This window comes from Hypanus sabinus, chromosome 4 (genome assembly GCF_030144855.1).
Source record: "Hypanus sabinus isolate sHypSab1 chromosome 4, sHypSab1.hap1, whole genome shotgun sequence".
NCBI lineage: Eukaryota > Metazoa > Chordata > Chondrichthyes > Myliobatiformes > Dasyatidae > Hypanus > Hypanus sabinus.
The window spans coordinates 39,131,219-39,150,712 of record NC_082709.1 but is presented as its reverse complement, the minus strand read 5'-3'; the positions used below and the strand labels follow the sequence as shown (position 1 = coordinate 39,150,712).

The 19,494-nt window shown below is 43.3% G+C and overlaps 1 protein-coding gene across 2 annotated transcripts in view; it reads left to right on the top strand.

The window, feature by feature from the left end:
* The window catches only part of hibch (3-hydroxyisobutyryl-CoA hydrolase), a 123,208-nt gene that overhangs the window by 22,333 nt on the left and 81,381 nt on the right, over positions 1–19,494 (top strand). For both annotated transcript variants that reach the window (XM_059966874.1, XM_059966873.1), the window contains exon 6: positions 2,662–2,714. In XM_059966874.1, the coding sequence (XP_059822857.1) occupies positions 2,662–2,714 (53 nt within the window). The remainder of the gene's footprint in view (positions 1–2,661; positions 2,715–19,494) is intronic.

Here is a 19,494-nt window from a genome sequence, read left to right as displayed (position 1 = left end):
TTGGGTAGAACCAACGCTTGCCTGTCCTGAAGCAGATGTTCAATAAAGGCAAATTACTGAGGGTGGCCAAATTTGAGACAGATTTGCCATGATCTCTTTCGACTGTTGGAACTGAGCGTTGTTGGAGACCAAAAAGGCTATGCATAATGGCGGATGGTTCTCCTTGCCTTTCTCTGGGAGTTGATGTGCCTTAAGATTTATGTTGATTTGTCCCTACTGAGTGGATAGAGCTTCCACGATGGTTCAAGGAGATGATTGAGCGTTTTTCTTGCTGCACTGCTGTACCTCACTCCAACAATTGTTCAGTTTGTATCAAGAACCAAGGTTACTCCATCCTCTGTAAAGCTCTGCTAATCCACTACACTCAGTATTTTGGTGTTGCTGGACTAGCAGATTTTCTGGACTATTGGATAAATATGCCAACAGACATTTAATTCACATTTTTTTAATGACAAGTGTTCCAGTGAACCTGGTAAGTTTAAAAGGAGTGTGGGAAGCAGCCGGGTGAGTGGGAATGGAGCAAACGCAGATATTGATGATTAAATTTCCCATAACGTCCATGTGCCAGCACAACATTTGGCCGTCTGAGGAAATGAGCTTTGAAGATCAAGGCCTCACCCCTCAAAATTACTGGGCAGCAGTGAAACCTTGCTCTCCTATAAACATCTTCAACTTGGACTAGTTACATGGTTGAGGAACAATCACAGTGTTTCCTCTATAAAATCCTCCAGATTTATTTGGCAATACTGTACAAGTGAACCCATGTCAGCATGGAGGCTGTAATTGCACTCAGCACCATTGCATTGCTCAAATGCCAACAGTAGGTTATTAGATTACCCAAAACAGACACACAACTAGCAGCACACACAAAATGCTGGTGGAATGTAGCAGGCCAGGCAGCATCTAGAGGAACGAAATGTCGTCTGTACTTCTTCCTATAGATGCTGCCTGGCTTGCTGCGTTTCACCAGCATCTTGTGTGTGTTGCTTGAATTTCCAGCATCTGCAGATTTCCTCGTGTTTACACAACTAGCAGGTGGGCAGAGGAAAGGATTCAATGATGTGCTCAGAGCCTTCCTGAAGTTGCAACATTCACACTGACTTGAGAATTCCTGGCTCACAACCACACAAAAAAAGGTGACGGATCGTTTGGAATGCATTGAAAGCCTCAAACCCCCATGTTGGGAACCCGTAAAGGCCCTGTAAAATTCCAGGAAAGAAACCAGCATGAATAGAAGATTGGCTGGCTGGTAGGAGGCAATAAGTGGGAATAAAGCAGCATTTTATGGTTGACTGCTGGTGACTAATGGTGTGCCGCAGGGGTTGGTGTTGGGACTGCTTCTTTTCGCATATTATGTCAAATATTATTATGTTTGGATGACAGAATTGATGGGTTTGTGGCCAAATTTGCGAATGATATGAAGATAGATGGAGGGGCTGGTAATGTTAAGGAAGCAGAGAGTCTGTAGAAGAACTTAGATTGGCAGAATTGGTAAACAAGTGGCAGATGGAATATAATGTAGGGAAGTTTATGGTTAAGTGGTAGAAGGAATAAAGATGTAGACTATTTTATAAACAGAGGAAAATTTACAAAATCAGAAATGCAATATGACTTGGGAGAAGATTGTGCAGATTCCCTAGAGGTTGATCTGCAGGTAAGAAAGGCAAATGCAATGTTAGCATTAATTTCAAGCGGACTGGAATATAAAAGCAAGGATGTAATGCTGTTGCTTTATAAGACCCTATCTGGAGTATTATGAGCAGTTTTGGGTCCCTTAGCAAGGAAAATATGTGCTGGCATTGGAGAGGGTCCAAAGAAGTTTCATGAGAAAGATTCCGGAAATGAAACGGATAACTTAGGAGGGATGTTTGATAGCTCTGCGCCTGACTTGCTAGAGTTTAGAAGTTTGAAACCTACTGAATATTGAAAATCCTAGATAGAGTGAAAGTGGAGGGGATGTTTTCTTTAGTGGGTGAGTCTACAATCAGAGGGCATAGCCTCAGAGTAGCGGTTACTGGCAGGGCAGATGAATGGGGTTGAGAGGATATTAAATCAGCCATGATGGAATGGCAGAGAAGACTTGATGGGCCCAAATCTGCTTGGTTGTGTTACAGTCTTGTGGCTGCAACATCCATCTGAGAAACACAAGAGGAAGCTAGTCATCCTTGACTGAGTGACCACCTTTGTAGAAAAGAAAGAGGGAGGCAGCATGATCTTTGCTGAATCGTCCTTTAGTCAAGTTCATGACCCCAAACTCCGCCAATGAAATTTTCACAGCTTTAACATAAGCATCCAAACTTGAATGTTGTCCTGTAACCTTTGTTCAAAAAAAGAATTGCACCTGCTGTCTCTAAACTATCACCCTCTCCCCTCCACTGCCAATCCTGCCTCTGTTTACTTGTTCTATCTTGTTTGAAGGTTGGTAACAATTCCTTTCAAGCGGCACATAATTGTATTTATTCATTTCCATAGATGCTGCCTGGTCTGCTGAGTTCCTCCAGCATTTTGTGTGTGTTGCTTTGGATTTCCAGCATCTGTGGAATCTCTTCTGTATGAGTTATTTTTTTAAATTTTGCCTTGATTATGAATCCTTAACAATGTGATGCATTAGCTATTTATTACACATTAATAGACAATTCAAATCTTCAATATTTTACTCAGGAAGCTGCAAGATACCATACATTGCACTTATTGATGGAATAGTGATGGGAGGGGTAAGTTTTTAAAAAATCTTTGTTGACTTAATGGTAATTTTCTGATTGAGAAATGGAAATGTAAGTGTGTGATCAGGTATCTAAGTACATCGAAGTTATCACATGGGAATAAGATAGATAAATCAGACTAATCAATTGTGCTGTGTAACTTCAATTTGCGAACAATCCTAATCATAGATATTCATCTTATTTCAAATGCTGCCATATAATAGATTTATATATGTGGTTTAAGACATGTTACTGTTATTTACGATCTTCCCCCATTCTTTTCATCCAAGTATCTTTATTTTCTAGTTCAAGGTTTTATAGCTAAAATGGTTGTCAATATTTTGTCAGTTGGTAATAAAACATAGTTATAAAACAGTTAACCTGAAATTTAAGTAAAATTATGTAGAGAATGTTTTGATTTGGCTATTATTGCAATGTAAAAACGCTATTGTGATATGTCTGAATAACCACCAGACGGAGACATTGAGCAATTTTGGTGGATGTTTCCTCAAGTAAAGTGGGCACCATGGAAGTGTACTGTAGCATTAGGTGAGTCTGGTGGTCTGGTGCTATCAAGTGAAGAAAGTTTACCAGTAGCATTGTTTCATGCATTTTATAGATCAAGAAAGTTGTGGGAACTATAGCACAGTTCAAAAATAGAACACTTCACAATAAAACAAAATTGAAACCAATTTGAAAGTTTTTTTTTAACTATATATATTCTTGTATACTACAAAACAAGAATATTGCAACTTTAAAGTTAAAGGCAATATTAATTAAAGGTGAGAAACTGATAACATTGAGCTGAAATGTTCAACAGAACGGAGTTGTCTAGTGATCATGCATGTTACAACTAGGTTATGCTTTGCATAATATGATTTGTATTTACTGGATGCAAAGGGCGAAAGAGTTAAATTTCCTTACAACTTATGCCAAATTTTAAAGATGGGGCAAGGACTGCTTTTTCTGAGAACCTTAGGCACCCTAAAATTGTTGTTTCCCCACAAGTCATCACAAACAACCCTTTCATTTTCTTTGTCCTGTAAAACTGTTTCAACATAATGAAGGCAAATTAGTTTTCTCGGTGTTTAAGAATGTGTTCCAAACCTCAGAACTACGCTAAGAGCTTCAAGATTTCCTGTTCAATTTTATTTTCTTCACTGATAGAGTGAAGTAAGGATAATATTTAACAGCCTCCTGAGACTGACTCTCTTTCTGACATTGTGTGCTGCCATTGATTATTTTCTTATCAGCGTCATGTTCCTTGTACTTAGCTCTACTAGTGTGAATTTATAGATAATAGGTGCAGGAGTAGGCCATTTGGCCCTTCAAGCCAGCACTGCCATTCAATGTGATCATGGCTGATCATCACAATCCCCGTTCCTGCCTTCTCCCCATATCCCTTGACTCCGCTATCTTTAAGAGCTCTATCTAACTATCTAACTCTTTCTTGAAAGCATCCAGAGAATTGGCCTCCACTGCCTTCTGAGGTAGAGCGATCCATAGATCCACAACTCTCTGGGTGAAAAAGTTTTTCCTGAACTCCAGTCTAAAAGGCCTACTCATTCTTAAATTGTGGCCTCGGGTTCTGGACTCCCACAATTTGTGTGAACTCTGCAAAGTTACTTTATCTGTGCCTGTCAAACTATTTTCATTCCAAAGCCAACCTTTCTTACTGTCTATCTGAGCAATGTTATCAGCTTGTATCGTCTGATTTGAGGAATCAATGAGTAGAATCTAGACTCTTTTTGAACTTGAGCTCTCTGGCTTGCATGCTCTTTGATCTGAATTCTATCTAAAGGCAGGATCTGGGGCGGAAAAGGCAACTTCCAAATACGTCAAACTACACGTGCCCATATACATTCTTCATACCTGAAAGTTATCTCACCGTAGGTATCAGGTAGAAACTTTCAAAGTGAGACCAGTCCTTGCCTGACACCAAAGAAGACTTCTGAGCATAGGAAACCTATAGAGATTTTATAGAGAGTGAATATAGGGAGCTACGAAGAAGTTAAAAAGCAGGAACCGGGGGGCAGTAATATCTTGCTTACTTCTGTGCCATGTTTTAGTGAGGCTAAGAATGAGAGGATTTGGCAAATGAGTGTGCAGCTGAAAAAAAAATTGGGGCAGAGAGATTCTTAAACCATTGGGATCTCTTCAGGAACAGAGGTGATCTGTACAGGTGGGATGGGTTACACCTAAACTGGAGGGGGACCAGTATCCTGACATGCACATTTGCTTTTTTTCTAGGGTGGGTTTAAATTAGATTGGCAGGGGTATAGGTGTAAGATCCCAAGCATTAGAGAGACACGAGAGGCTAGAAAGTGATGCAGACGTCTGTGACAGCAAGCTCAGTTGGCATACAGGCAGGATAATGGCCAGGAGCAAGGGAAGTCTATTGGATTAATTTGCATTAATTTCAATGCAAAAGGTCTGAGAGGTAAGCTGGATGTACTTAGGGCTTGGATGGCTACATAGGACTAGGATATTATAGCTATTGTGGTGTTACACACCCCGTAACAGGGTCACTTACCAGCAAAAATAGAGAGGTCCGTTGAAGTCTGATGGTACTCGTTTTAACAGTATTTATTGATAAAAATACACAGAAGCAATATCAATGCAAACATACAGATAAGATACGTCATCAATACTAAATCTAAAAGCGCGGGTATAATAATCAATAAGAAATAGCTCTATTGTTGTCTAGGGGATAATGTATTGTCGGATGGAAATCTAAAAGTCACTGTTAAGCTGCAGCGTTTTGGGGTTGAGAGAGAGACGGGTTAAACTTGCCCAGTTCTTTCATGATGCCAATCCTTCGAGTCGTGGGGAGTTGGTTTCCCCGTCGTTAGCTAAAAGCCGTTTTTCGTGGTAAAAGCCACCAGTTCCGGGCAAATGGAACCGAACGCACGTGGCCTCCTTCTAATGGCTTCCGCTGTTACGGGTTCGCTAGCGTTTCTTCTGGTGCGTCTAAGGGGGCTGTTCCCACAGACCCTCTTTTATCCTGACTCACAGGGTCTCAGATGTCAATCAGGTTGGGGTGAGGCAATCCCTCCCTCAAACAGCCCACTTTGCCTGAGGGCTTCCACGTAGCACAGTATTGTAATACACAAGTTTGTCTCCAAGAGACAATGGCTATATCCCGTAGCTTTATATCGCTGGGGAAAGAGACATTCCCAACGTCTCTCTCTCATTTCCTGGGTCTCCTGACCCAAATCAATAGTGATCTTGCAATTCTCACAAAGGAGGGGGATACCCCGCACCCTTCAGCCCCTCAGAGCTGTGGTACATTCGTAACACCCCCTTTCTTCAAAGCGTTTTCACCAGCGGTGAAAACGAAGTAGTACAGAGTCTTACAGGATTTCAGAATCTAACACAATACAAAAGCTTTCCCTTTTCACTACAGAGTAATACAGTTAGACATTCAATTCAGCATCTAAACAGTTAACGATTACAGTGTCACTTCCTTTAATATCTTAACATCTTGTACCTTACTAAAGTCTTGTAGCATCAGACTTCAATTTAATAACCACCTATTTTTATTTCTTTCCTTCAGCAAACAAAACTAAGGAGTTGTGATCTTAGCTTATGTGTATCTACAAAAGTTCATGCAAATACTAATTTTTCTGCTCCTTTCAAACTTAACAGGCAGGCTTCCATGGGGGTTGTCTTTATTATTCACATGCTTTGTCGAAATCCCGTAAAACCGGCTTTTGCTATTTAAAAATAGCATCCCCGTTAACCGTCGCCTCTTTTCCGGTTAGTTCCCATGTGGGGAGCTGGCACACCCTGGTGAAATAGACTTTCGCCCGCCTCTTTCATAGGAGTTATTTTATCAACACCGTGTCCCAAACTTAGACCATCTTTGGAATTTCCACCCAATTCTTTAATTTTACACCAGTTGCTAGCTTTCTCTTCAGGACCCTTCAGGCTATTAGCTTTCAGTTCAAACCCTTTGTTCAAGCAGCATTTCAAATTCTGCCTTTTCACACTACACTCTGGAATAACAATAGCATGCCCCCCCCCCCCGTGTCATCTTCCAACTTAATCTGTAAGCAATCGGCAGGTTTTAAAGTTTCTTCATTCGATTTGGGAACTACATATTTCTCGTTTCCTTCTATAATAATATTTATCTCCCCATTTTTGAGCTCCGCATTAACTTTTAACACACCTTTGAGCACAAACACCTGGGAACTCTCACTTCCCACTATTACCAAGGTTAACCCTTTCTTCACTGAACCAAGTCTATCTGAACCACAAGGACGGCCGTCCCTTTCAACTGAATCAAATACCTCAGACCTTTTCTGAGCTCCGTTACTAGGTTCAGTACCACGTGCATCCCCATCTTGGACACACTCAAATGGGACATTGGCCTCTTTCAGGCTTTCAATACCCGTACCCGGTCCAAATTCTAAATTCCCCTGATTCTCCCAGCTACTCTCTGGGCAACTCCCTTCCGGAGTAAACTCAACCCCGCGGGCTGAAACAACTTCTTCTGCCAACCCAGCAGACTTCTTCAAGGTAAGGGCACCCTTTTCATCTAGGACTGCCCTCATTTCCTTATCGGGAACACCTCTAGCATTTTCAACTTCTTCAAACAGTTCTGCCAACCCAGACAGATCATCCAGGTCCAACCCTGGACCTTTTAACAGCTCTAGCTGTTTCTCATCTTTATTTTCTGCCTCTAAAACTTTTCTCCTTGCTAAGGGCAGGTTTACCTCCTCTCCCTTACTCTCTTTCACTTTACTACTCTTCTTTTTACCACCCTCTAAACCCTCGTGGTACAGGGTCGGTAAAAACGTCTTGGCCAAATCGAAACTGGCCGGATTTAAACTGCTCCCTTTCTCAGCTGCCTTTCTCGACATGCTGCGAGTGATGGCGCATGTGGGATAGATCTTGGAATCTAGGGGCGGGGCCGCAACACTCATCGGCTGGCTTGTCATCGTCATTGCTGCGCAAACCTTACCACCTGCTAAATCGTTACCGAGAAGGAAGTCCGTGTCAGTTCTCGGGAAGTCTGATCGTACCCCTATTTCAGCTGGTCCAGACACCAGCTCACAATCCATAATGACCTTATGTAAGGGCACCATTTCTGTCCCTTTGCTTATTCCTTTCACCGCTACCATTCTCGTCTTGCGACCAAAATCTGATACCTTACTGCTGATCAATGACAGCTCAGCCCCCGTGTCTCTCCAGATCCGTACTGGAACTGGTGTGCCTCCCTCCCTCACAGACACAGTTCCGTTTGACAGACAAGTCTCAGACCCTTCTCGTACTCTGTCTACCCGGGGCCCTCTTGGCAACTTACTGATTACCATGGCACATCCGATAGGGACTGCTGCTTTCCCTTTTCCTGTCTCTTTCCTCGGAGCAAAGCACTTAGATGCAATATGCCCCCCCTTTCCACAATTAAAACAGGTCAAGCCCGGAAATCTCTGGCTGTCTGGCCTTTCCCCCTCAACCTTACCACTAGCTCCTGGCAGGACCTCTATCTCAGTTGGCAGACTTTCTCGATCGTTCCCAAGGTCTCTCTGGGAACTTTTATTCGAGGAAAACTTTGTCTTGTGGGTTAGGGCATATTCATCTGCGAACCTAGCAAATTCTGAGATGGACTTATTCGGCTTCTCATTCAAATACATCTGGATATCCTCCGAAACACAACCCTTAACTTCCTCAATCAGAATTAACTCCCTGAGACGCCAATAATCCTCCTCCACTATCTCTGCGGTGCACCAACGGTCCAAGAGCACACCCTTCTCATAGGCAAACTCGGTATACGTCTGATTCCACCCTTTCTTTAAAGTTCTGAACTTTTGTCTATACGCTTCCGGTACTAGCTCATAACTCCAGAGAATGGCCGCCTTTACTTTGTCATAACTCTCCTCCTCCTCCTCCATGGCCAATGCCGTATATGCCTGCTTTGCCTTCCCTTTTAACACACTTTGTAACAGCGCCACCCACTGATCTCTGGGCCACTTCTGATTCACTGCCACCTTTTCAAAAAGCAAGAAATAACTATCAACATCCGTCTCCTCGAACGGAGGTACTAACCTCAACTCTCGACTAACATTGAACTGCTCCTCTCGGTCTGACCCCTGAACTCGTGGCTCTTGCCGTAACTTCTCCATTTCCAAGTCATGTTTCCTCTGTTTCTCTCCTTCTCGGCCCTTTCCTTCTCCTTCTCAGCTCTTTCTTTCTCTTTCTCAGCTGCTTCCAGCTGTTTTAACTGAATTTCATGCTCTCTTTGTTTCTCAGCTCTTTCCTGCTCCCGTTTCACCTCTAACTCCTTTAGCTGGAGCACATGCTCCCTCTCTCTCTCGGCCCTTTCCCTCTCTCTCTCTCTCTCTCTCTCTCTCTCTCTCTCTCTCTCTCTCTCTCTCTCTCTCTCTCTCTCTCTCTCTCTCTCCCCTCTCTCTCTCCCCTCTCTCTCTCCCCTCTCTCTCTCCCCTCTCTCTCTCCCCTCTCTCTCTCCCCTCTCTCTCTCCCCCCTCTCTCTCTCTCTCCCCTCTCTCTCCCCCCCCCTTTCCCTCTCTTTCTGTCTCAGCTGCCTCCAGCTGCTTTAACTTAATTGCATGTTCCAACTTTAATTTCTCCAACTCTAACTGAGCCATCCCACTAGCCACTAGCTGGTACCTGTTCAGGGATATTTTCCAATACCTCAGCTGCAAACACATTCTTCCCGATATAATACTGAGTTATGGCCCTTCGCACCTCCCGCTTTTTCATTGAAAACCTCACCTCTGCGAGGTTTAACCCCTTCACCAAATTTATCAAGTCTGATTTGGTGGCTGCCTCTAGCGCCTCCAGAGTTGGGTTTTCTATAAATTCACCCACGTCCATCTTTGCTGGTTTCCCGTCTGGCTACCTGTGTAACCAGATCCAAGTTTTGAACTTACAAGCCCAATTCTTTGGCCTCCCAATTTGGTGTCAAATCCCGAGACGAGAACTCCAATTGTTACACACCCCGTAACTGGGTCACTTACCAGCAAAAATAGAGAGATCCGTTGAAGTCTGATGGTACTCTTTTTAACAGTATTTATTGATAAAAATACACAAAAGTAATATCAATGCAAACACACAGATAAGATACGTCGTCAATACTAAATCTAAAAGCGCGGGTATAATAATAATCAATAAGAAATAGCTCTATCGTTGTCTAGGGGATAATGTATTGTCGGATGGAAATCTAAAATTCGCTGTTTGTTCAATCTGCAGCGTTTTGGGGTTGAGAGAGAGACGGGTTAAACTTGCCCAGTTCTTTCATGATGCCAATCCTTCGAGTCGTGGGGAGTTGGTTTTCCCGTCGTTAGCTAAAAGCCGTTTTTCGTGGTAAAAGCCAACAGTTCCGGGCAAATGGAACCGAACGCACGTGGCCTCCTTCTAATGGCTTCCGCTATTACGGGTTCGCTAGCGTTTCTTCTGGTGCGTCTGAGGGGCTGTTCCTACAGACCCTCTTTTATCCTGACTCACAGGGTCGCAGATGTCAATCAGGTTGGGGTGAGGCAATCCCTCCCTCAAACAGCCCACTTTGCCTGAGGGCTTCCACGTAGCACAGTATTGCAATACACAAGTTTGTCTCCAAGAGACAATGGCCGTGTCCCGTAGCTTTATATCGCTGGGGAACGAGACATTCCGCACGTCTCTCTCTCATTTCCTGGGTCTCCTGACCCAAATCAATAGTGATCTTGCGATTCTCACAAAGGAGGGGGCTACCCCGCACCCTTCGGCCCCTCAGAGCTGTGGTACATTCATAACAGTGGAAAGAGGGTGAAGGGAGGGTTTGGACTGGCAGGCCAATGTTCCATGGTACAGTAATAAATAGGACTATAGCTGTGTGGCAAGTGATGACCTTTGGGCACTGAGGGTACAAGCAACTCACAGTGTACATTGATGAAGTGGATGAGGAGATTGAATGCAATATTTCTAAACTTGCAATATCAGAAAACTAGACGTGATTCTGTGTCATCAGCAAACTTCAATATAGCATTGTAGCTGTGCTTAGCCATGCAATCATAAGTGTAAAGTGAGTAGAGCAGGGAGTTAAACACACAGTCTTGTGGTGCACCTGTGCTGATGGAGATTGTGGGGGAGATGTTGTTGCCAATCCGAACTGACTGGGGTCTCCAAGAGAGGAAATCGAGGATCAAACTGCACAAGTAGGTATTGAGGCCAAATCTTGAAACTTATTAATTAGTTTTGAGGGTATAATAGTACTGGATTCCTAGCTGTAGTGGATAAAGAGCATCCTGATATATGTAACTTTACTGTCTAGATGTTCCAGGGTTGAGTAAAGAGCCAGTGAGTTGGTGTCTGCCATGGGCCTGTTGTGCTGGTAGGCCAATTGGAGCAAATCCAATTAGTTTCTCAGACAGGAGTTGAAGTATTTTCATCAACAACATTTCATCACTGTAAATGTAAGTGCTATTTGTCAATAGTTATTGAGGCAGGTTGCCATGTTCTTAGGCACCGGTATAATTGAAGCTACACACTCAAAACACCTTGCATTTTTTGTCTCAATGCAGTCATCTTTCCTCAGATCAGCATTCTATGACTTGCTGTACTGGAGCACTCCCTGAACTGATTTACCAAAGCGTTGAGTCAGTAGGCATCATTAATCTTCGCATAGCAATGGTTAAGTGTGTTTGGGGCCCCTGAGGAGACTGGAGCTGTGCTGGTAATACTTTGGTTATTTACTCTGAAGTCTGCCTGGTTGAATGCACTAATTATGATGAACAGGACCTTGGTATACTGTTTCAAGATTATTCCTCATGGAATATAGTTCCTTCAGTACAAGCTTTGTGACTAATTAATGTGGGATGCAGACTGCAGTCAGAATTGCTGAAGTGAATGCCAGGGGCAGGTAGTATGGACAACACTTCACTGTCAGATATTCCAAGTTTGATAAGTGGGAACTCATCAGGATCATCACATCTGAGCTCCAAGAAGAGTTCAGAGTTCAAGGTCAAAGTATATTCATTATCAAAGTATTCATTTTACAACCTTGAGATTCATCTCCTTACAGGCAGCCACAAAACAAACTTCAACAGACCTATTTAAAAAGTTCAACCGATGTGCAGAGAGAGAAAAAAAATCATGCAAACAATTAAAGTAAACAAACAGTTTTAGAACTGAAACTTTACGAAAGCCATGAGGCCACGGCCTCAGTTCATCACAACAGGCAGAACTGGCCCTTGCCGCACCTCCGGTCCTGACACCCTGACCTTGTCAGTCTGGCTCAGTGACCAGACATTGGATCGTTCCTCAGCCTCGGACCGCTCTGGGGCTTGGACCCCACCGCCACAATTAGGCTGGTACCTGGCCTTTCCAATTTGACCCGGTGTTTAAATTGATCAGACTTAGGGACTTCCCTCGGCCTTGGGGATGCCACGACTCCGCATTGAGTTTGCTTCAATCCTGCGTCTGCCTCTGCCTCCACTCGTCTCACCTCTCCATTGTTAGCATTGGTTGCTATTAATAAAGTGTTATTAATAAGGTATTTAGTAATTTTTTGCCACCGATAAGTAGTCACTGAGCATCACCGGCGCCATCGTAATCCTAAAGCTGACAAGGAAGCAGATGCCTCCATCTCTTTCTTTGGTGAAGGACACTGTGCAGTCATTGATTTGAATTGAGAAGCTCTAGGATTGTATTATAGAGTCAGGTGAAGTAGATGTGAGCTCCAGTTTGATAGGACAGTGCAGTTTTTCACTTCTCTTCTGATTGGTTGGTTTACTTTATTTTTAACAGGCTGTAAATCAGGTCACAAGCTGCATTGACATTCTAGTTAATTGAAAGACATCAGAATTGCATTTCAAATAAAAATCACTTCTCTTAGTTCTAGCATAAGGAGTTGAGTGCGGGGCTTATTGTTGGCTCTGTGGAAGGGCTAGGTAAGTAAATCTCTTGCAGCCTGCTGCTTCTTTCAAACCAGTGTCCAGTCTCTGCTTTTTTTCTCTCCTCATAATCTTCCCAAGTTCCAATTAAAATCAAGCAATCTGAGGAATCAGGCTAATCATTACCCATTTCGAAGATCACAATCGTCACTACTGGGGAAAAAATCTAAATTAAATGCAGCACTTTCTAGTTTAGACTCTACATGACTTCATGCTTCCTCATCTGAACGTTTTCTTTTGTAAAAGGCCTTCATGAACACATAACCAATGAACACACACAAAATGCTGGAGGAACTCAGCAGGCCAGGCAGCATTGATGGAAAAGAGTAGAGTCGACGTTTTGGGCAGAAATCCTTCAGTGGGACTGGAAGGAAAAAGATGAGTAGATTTAAAAGGTGGTTGGAGGGGAGAGAGAAACACAAGATGAAAGGTGAAATTGGGAGGAGGAGGGGTGAAGTAAAGAGCTGGGAAGTTGATTGGTGAAAGAGAGACAGGGCTGGAGAAAGGGGAATCTGATAGGAGAGGACAGAAGGCCATGGGAGAAAGAAACGGGGGTGAGGAGGGAGGTGATAGGCAGGCAAGGAGATGAGGTGAGTGAGGAAAAAGGGGATGGGGAGTGGTGAAGTTGGGGGCATTACTAGAAGTTCAAGAAATCGATGTTCATGCCATCAGGTTGGAGGCTACCCAGACAGAATACAAGGTGTTGTTCCTCCAACCTCATGGTGGCCTCATCGTGACAGTCGAGGAAGCCATGGATTGACATTGGTATGGGAAGTGGAATTAAAATGGTTGACCATTGGGTGATCCCATTTCTTCTGCTGGGTGGAGCAGTCTCCCAGTCTAGGTCAGGTCTCAGCAGAGCACCAGGCGCAGAATATGACCAATAGACTCTTCACCTGGAAGGACTGTTCTGCGGCCCTGAATGGTAGTGAGGGAGTAGGTGTAATGGCAGGTGTTCTGCTTGCAAGGTTAAGTGCCAGGAGGGAGATCAGTGGGAAGGGATGAATGGACAGGAGTGTTGCGTAGGGAGTGATTCCTGTGGAAAGCAGAAAGTTGGGGGGAGGGAAAGATGTGCTTGGTGGTGGGATCCCGTTGGAGATGGCAGCAGTTGTGGAGAAATCTGTGCTGGACGTGAGGTTGGTAAGTAAGGACAAGAGGAACCTTATCCCTGGTGGGGTAAGAGCAGATGTCCTTTTTCAAAGAAAGAGGCTTCCCTTCCTCCACCAACAGTACTGCTCTCAGCTGCATCTCTTCCATTTCACGCACGTCTGCCCCCAACGTGTTCTCGCAACCATCTAAAAGACATGTTTCCTGTGAAAACATCTCACTGTTTTTGGGTTGTTAAAAAAACATTTTGATGGTAAAATTAATTATTATGTATCTTTTTTTTATTATGTGTGGGGCTTAAAGAATCAAAGGTCAGTATGTGCCAACAAAATGTTTGCATGTGCCATGTTAGGCATGTATGTCTAAGATTTGCCGCCCCTGCTTATAGGCCATACTGTATGTTATGCATGTTAGCACTATATATAACAGTCAGATGACAACATTATAAAGCAATACACACAAAATGCTGGAGGAACCCAGCAGGCCAGGCAGCATCTATGGAAAAGAGTAAACAGTCAACATTTCAGGCTGAGACCCTTCAGGCATCATTATAATGTTGACATTCCTCTGATCATGGGTTTATTTTGATGAGCTTTGATACAGTCCCACAATGAAGGGGTTAATGCAGTTTGTTTATATATAACCAGCAGGGCTTTTTCATTCAATTTTTAGAGAGTAGCTGAGGTGCTTATGCAAGGGAGGTCACAGGATTGATCTCTGGTTGCCTTAGCTTGAGGCAAAGCTGAGAACAGCTGTGATTTTTATCTTTATTTTCATTTCCCTTTGTCCTAGTTCTCTCGAATCCATCCCTCTCTGCAACTAAATGGGTTGCTGTTGCTCACTGTCAAAACACTCTGCTAAGTGATGGCAATAAGGGAAGGTGTTGGAGAGTACTTGGTCCTCTCAGAGTTATAGATGCCTTAAGGTGAGAAGGAGAGGAATGAAATTGGAAAGAGAAAATATATAACATGACATTTCCGTAAACTGTCGCATCCAGGTGCAAGTTTCAGGACATGATGTTTTGAGGCTGGACAACAGTATTGAAGTCAAATAATGATTAATCAGGGTGGCTAGAAAGGTGAAGGGTCACTGACTTGTTTACAGAAATACCTGTTGAGAAAGTTAATATGACTGGATTGTCAGAATGATGGATTATGATAGCAGAAGTTGTTTGCAGTTTTAGAAATTCAGCACTTTTTTCATTGTACAAATCGGCAGTATTTTGTTTTTCATTTCACTTCATCTGTCATTTTAAAAGCAAAATGCTGAGCCGCTAGAAATGTAAATATATTTTTAAAAATCAGGGGAGAAGCAGAGGAGTGAAGTTTTGGACCAGGAATTGCCCCCATGTGCCAGGTTACAGATTTTCTGTCCCCTGCCTGCCTACTGATCACACTCTGCCCAATCAGCAAGGTGGCAGTCAGCCACTGAGAGATCAGAGGTGGAAGTAGGGGCAGACGGAAGTGGTGATCGGATTAGAAAAGAAAAAATTGGGGGTACTGGTTTTGGGGAAAACAGAAGATGATGATGGGTGGGGTGAGAGAGATTGGTTATGGGTCCTACAGGGACGGGTTGGGTTTGGGTTTTGGGTCTGAGGGGATGATGGTTGCTTGGGGAGAGGTAGGGTCAGAGGTGGATTTTGGGCCTGGGGTGGTCAGGTATGGGAGAGGAAATCAGCCGTGATTTCAAGTAAAGAGAGTGTTTGGGATTGGGCATTGGGAAGAGAGGTCTGGAGTGTAATGATCAGGCAGTGAAGGGGATTTGGGGTGGGAGAGCACATATTTGGAGGATGGTGGTCGAATGGAGAAGGGGGCTAGAAGTGGGGCTTTGGCAAAGAAGGTGTGGCATATTCTGGTTGTTCAGGATGGCCCTTTAGGGCACTAAGGTGTGGAAGATGACATTTAACACCACTTAAAACTCCTTTCATGGTGATGTGTTCCCCAGAAGCAAATGCTGCAGAGCTCATCTGTTACTGAAAGTGTGTGTATAAGATATGCTGTTTGCAAATCTTATGAATGCTATGTAGCTTTCCTCATGATTTCATAATGCGTTTTGATGGCACTAGCCTTGACTGTACATTTGTACTTCATTTATTTTGAGAGCCTGTATTCAGTTCAGGAAAATTCTCTGAGATTACAATATACACCAGGTTGCCAAAAGGATTGGGTTTTTGATAAGATTTAGTCCCATAGCACAAAAGGATTTCTACATGATAAAATTTCTAGGCTAAAATGCTTCTGTTCCATTTTTTTTGCCGTAAATCTTTTGAATTAACAGCATATAACTTGTTAACCCGTGACTCATTGTGAGACTTTATAAAATCATTTAATAATTAAACAATCCAGGAATCTCGTACTGTTAATTTATTAGTAAATGTTTTTATATAATAAAATTCTAAGTACCAATGTTTCAAAGCAGTGTAGGATTAGTAATAACATCTTAAGAGCCTAACTGGTATTCAAGCCCCACATTTCAGCCTTCATGGGATTTAGTAAAGTGATTTGAGTAATTGTAGTGGTTGCTTTTAATTTTCAAAAGAGTAGTGCAGGATTGAGCAGAGTGGTAAAGCTCTGTTGCTAATAAATAAGGAGCTAGTCAGAATTCAACCAAGGAAATTAAAATCTTTCTATCTCTATTTAGTTTTGATTTTTTTTGAAGCATTTTGGATGTAAATAGCAATTGTGTTTCTCAATCAATAGCATCTTAAAACTGCTTTGTTCTTGTAATTGGCCAGATTATATGTGTGTTACTCTGTTCTTGTTTATTTGTAGCAGTGAAGAGCACCTCGTCCAATACCTTCATCACATCCATAGCTGCAATTTATAGGGCGAGTAACTATTTGCATGAAAATAGATGAGAAATAAATTGTTGCATTTGGATCAACTTAGGCTATGTCCACACTAGACCAGATAAGTCCGTAACCAAAGCTTTTTCTCTTCGTTTTGACCCTCTGTCAACAATGTAACGGTGTTTTCCTCCCCGGAAAACAGAGCTTTTCTAAAACACTCACCAGACTGTGTAAATGTGAAAACGCCGGTTGGGCAGTGTAGTGTGTACGGGGTAACCAGAGCTTTTTAAAAACGCTGTCATGACTTGCCAGAACAGATGCAGCAGACACCAACCCACTTGTGTCCCATTTGACCTTTCCCTGCTTCAGCAAAGCTCAAGGAACAGCATCGCGTCTTCTATGAGTATTCTACAGCCATCACTGAATTGAACAATATTAGGTAATTAGACTTCACAATTGTCAAATAATAATGTTGTCATCTTGAAATGTTAACTCAGTTTTCCTGCTCATAAATACTGCCCAACTTGATACGGTTTTTCACTACTCCCTTTCTTTGCATTACTCGAAGACATTGTTTGAAAACTTTCTTTCGCTGTTGTTGTAGGTACTCTAGTTTTTGACCAATGGAAATAGCACAACGCTGCCGCGGAAATGGAAGTAGTATACCGTTTCCTCTTTGCTTGTTTTCTGTAGATGTGTCCTTCGCATGCCCAGTAGGAGGAGATTCGCCCAAATACCCATCTTAATGTGGATGGAGGTATTTTCAAAAACGCCTGGTGTGGACACCTATTGTTTTTACGCGAAACTGGCGTTTTCAAAATTATCGGGTCGAGCGTGGATGTAGCCTTAGTTGGAGGAATAAATATTCTGGTCAATGAGACGGTTGGATGAGCTGCTCTTAGGCCCGTTTCATGATCGTTTGCATCCACTTGCATTAAATTGGGCACATTTTTCCACTGAATTGAGTGAAGAGTGTTATGTGAAGGGGGAAACGCAAAGTGTAAGCAGGCAACATTCTTTTAGCTGTGTCTGAGTTTTATTAACTTACAAGCAGGTTAAGTAAGGCTGATTTGAGATCAAGATAGTAAATGGAAAAAATGCAGTGAGGAAGGCTGATGGATCTGCTTATGTTCCTAGTTTAATTGATCATGACTTTAATTCTATATAATGATGCATGACTAGAAAATACGTAATCGTTATCTGTAATCAAGCCTCTGTTTTGAGCATTTGCGGAATTGGTACCCAGCAGATCCATCTGTGTTTTCACAGATGACATAGTCTCAGACACTAATCCCTCCTCTTATTTTATCCTTCTGGCCTGAATCCTACCCTTTTGCTTCATTTTGTTGCCCCTCTTGAATAATTATTGGGAGTAAATCTCACCTCAATAGGTTTTTGATCCAGTGATTTTCTGAAGTAACCTGTGTATGATTTATCGTCAAATTGACTGTGTCATCTGTGTGGATTTAAACTCTGTCACAAAACAGAAGTTAATGAATGGAAACAATGATTCCACAATGACCCATCTGTTCGAATAATGGTCACAACTGTTGGAGAGTCATAAAGAATTCTCAGATTCTGATCAAAGCAAGCTACAGCAATTGAGTACTCTTGATCTACAAGGGAATGAAAATGTGTGTGCCAGCATTGTGGAGAGCTAGGCTGAATGGTTCAGTACTGACCATCGATGCCTTTTAATCATGAGTGCCATTACAAGGTTCTATGTTCATTTTATTGTCAAAGTATGCATGTACAAGACAACTGATATTTGTCTTCTCCAGATAGCCAAGAAATACACATGTAAAAGTAAAAGGAACAAAACTCGCAGACCCTAGAATCCCCCACCCCCCCGAAGAAAAAGAACAGTGACAATAACAATCCCTGACCCCCTTCCACGCAGAAAAGGGCAGCAAGAATAACAATCACCGACCCTCCATCCCCATTGGAAAAAAGCACAGCAACAATAACAAGTCCTGACTTCTTTCCTGCAGAGAAAAAAAGCAACTATCACAAGCCCTGACTCTTATCACAGAAAAGAGCAGCAACAATCACAATTCCCAACCACCTCCCCACAGAGAAAACAGCAGCAACAATAGCACTCCCCAAATCCCTACCCTGCAGAAATAAACAGCAACAGTCCAATCCTTGACCCTCTCCCGAGAGAAAAGAACAGCGACAGTAGCATTAATGAAAACCTTCCCCCCTCCCCCCACCCACACACAAAGAACTTACAGATCACTCAGCTGCCAATCGGCCATAAGAAAGAAAGTGCCGGAACTCTGAAGGAGAGCAACAGACCAATACAAAGTACAGTTCAATCACATAAATCTCAGAACATTGAACAGTCCTTCTGTGATTCAGAACATGCGCTCAGTCTGAATGGTGGCCTCCATTGGGAGCAGTCACTGACCTTCTGGCCTCCGTTGGGAATGACCGCTGACCCTCGGGCCCCTTTGGGAGTGACCACTGACCCTCTGGCCCCTTTGGGAGGGGTCACTGACCCTCTGGCCCCTTTGGAAGCAACTGCTGACCCTCTGGCCTCCGTTGGGATTGACGCTGACCCTCTGGCCCCGTTTGGGAGCGACCGCTGACCCTCTGGCCTCCATTGGGAATGACCACTGACCCTCTGGCCCCTTTGGGAGCAAGCACTGACCCTCTGGCCCATTTGGGAGCAAGCACTGACCCTCTGGCTCCTTTGGGAGTGACCGCTGACCCTCTGGTCCCTTTGGGAGCAACCACTAACCCTCTGGCACCTTTGGGAGTGACCACTGACCCTCTGGCCCCTTGGGAGCGACCGCTAACCCTCTGGTCCCTTTGGGAGCGACCACTGACCCTCTGGCCTCCATTGGGATCAATCGCTGACTGGGTCCAAAGCCTGTGACAATGGCAGTGGACCCAGGATGTGGCTCCGTCGGAAGTGCTCGCTGACCAGGTCCAAACACATTCACCTCGATGCTTTAATCTTCCTCACCACTTTGAGATTGAATCATTCATGGCTCCACGT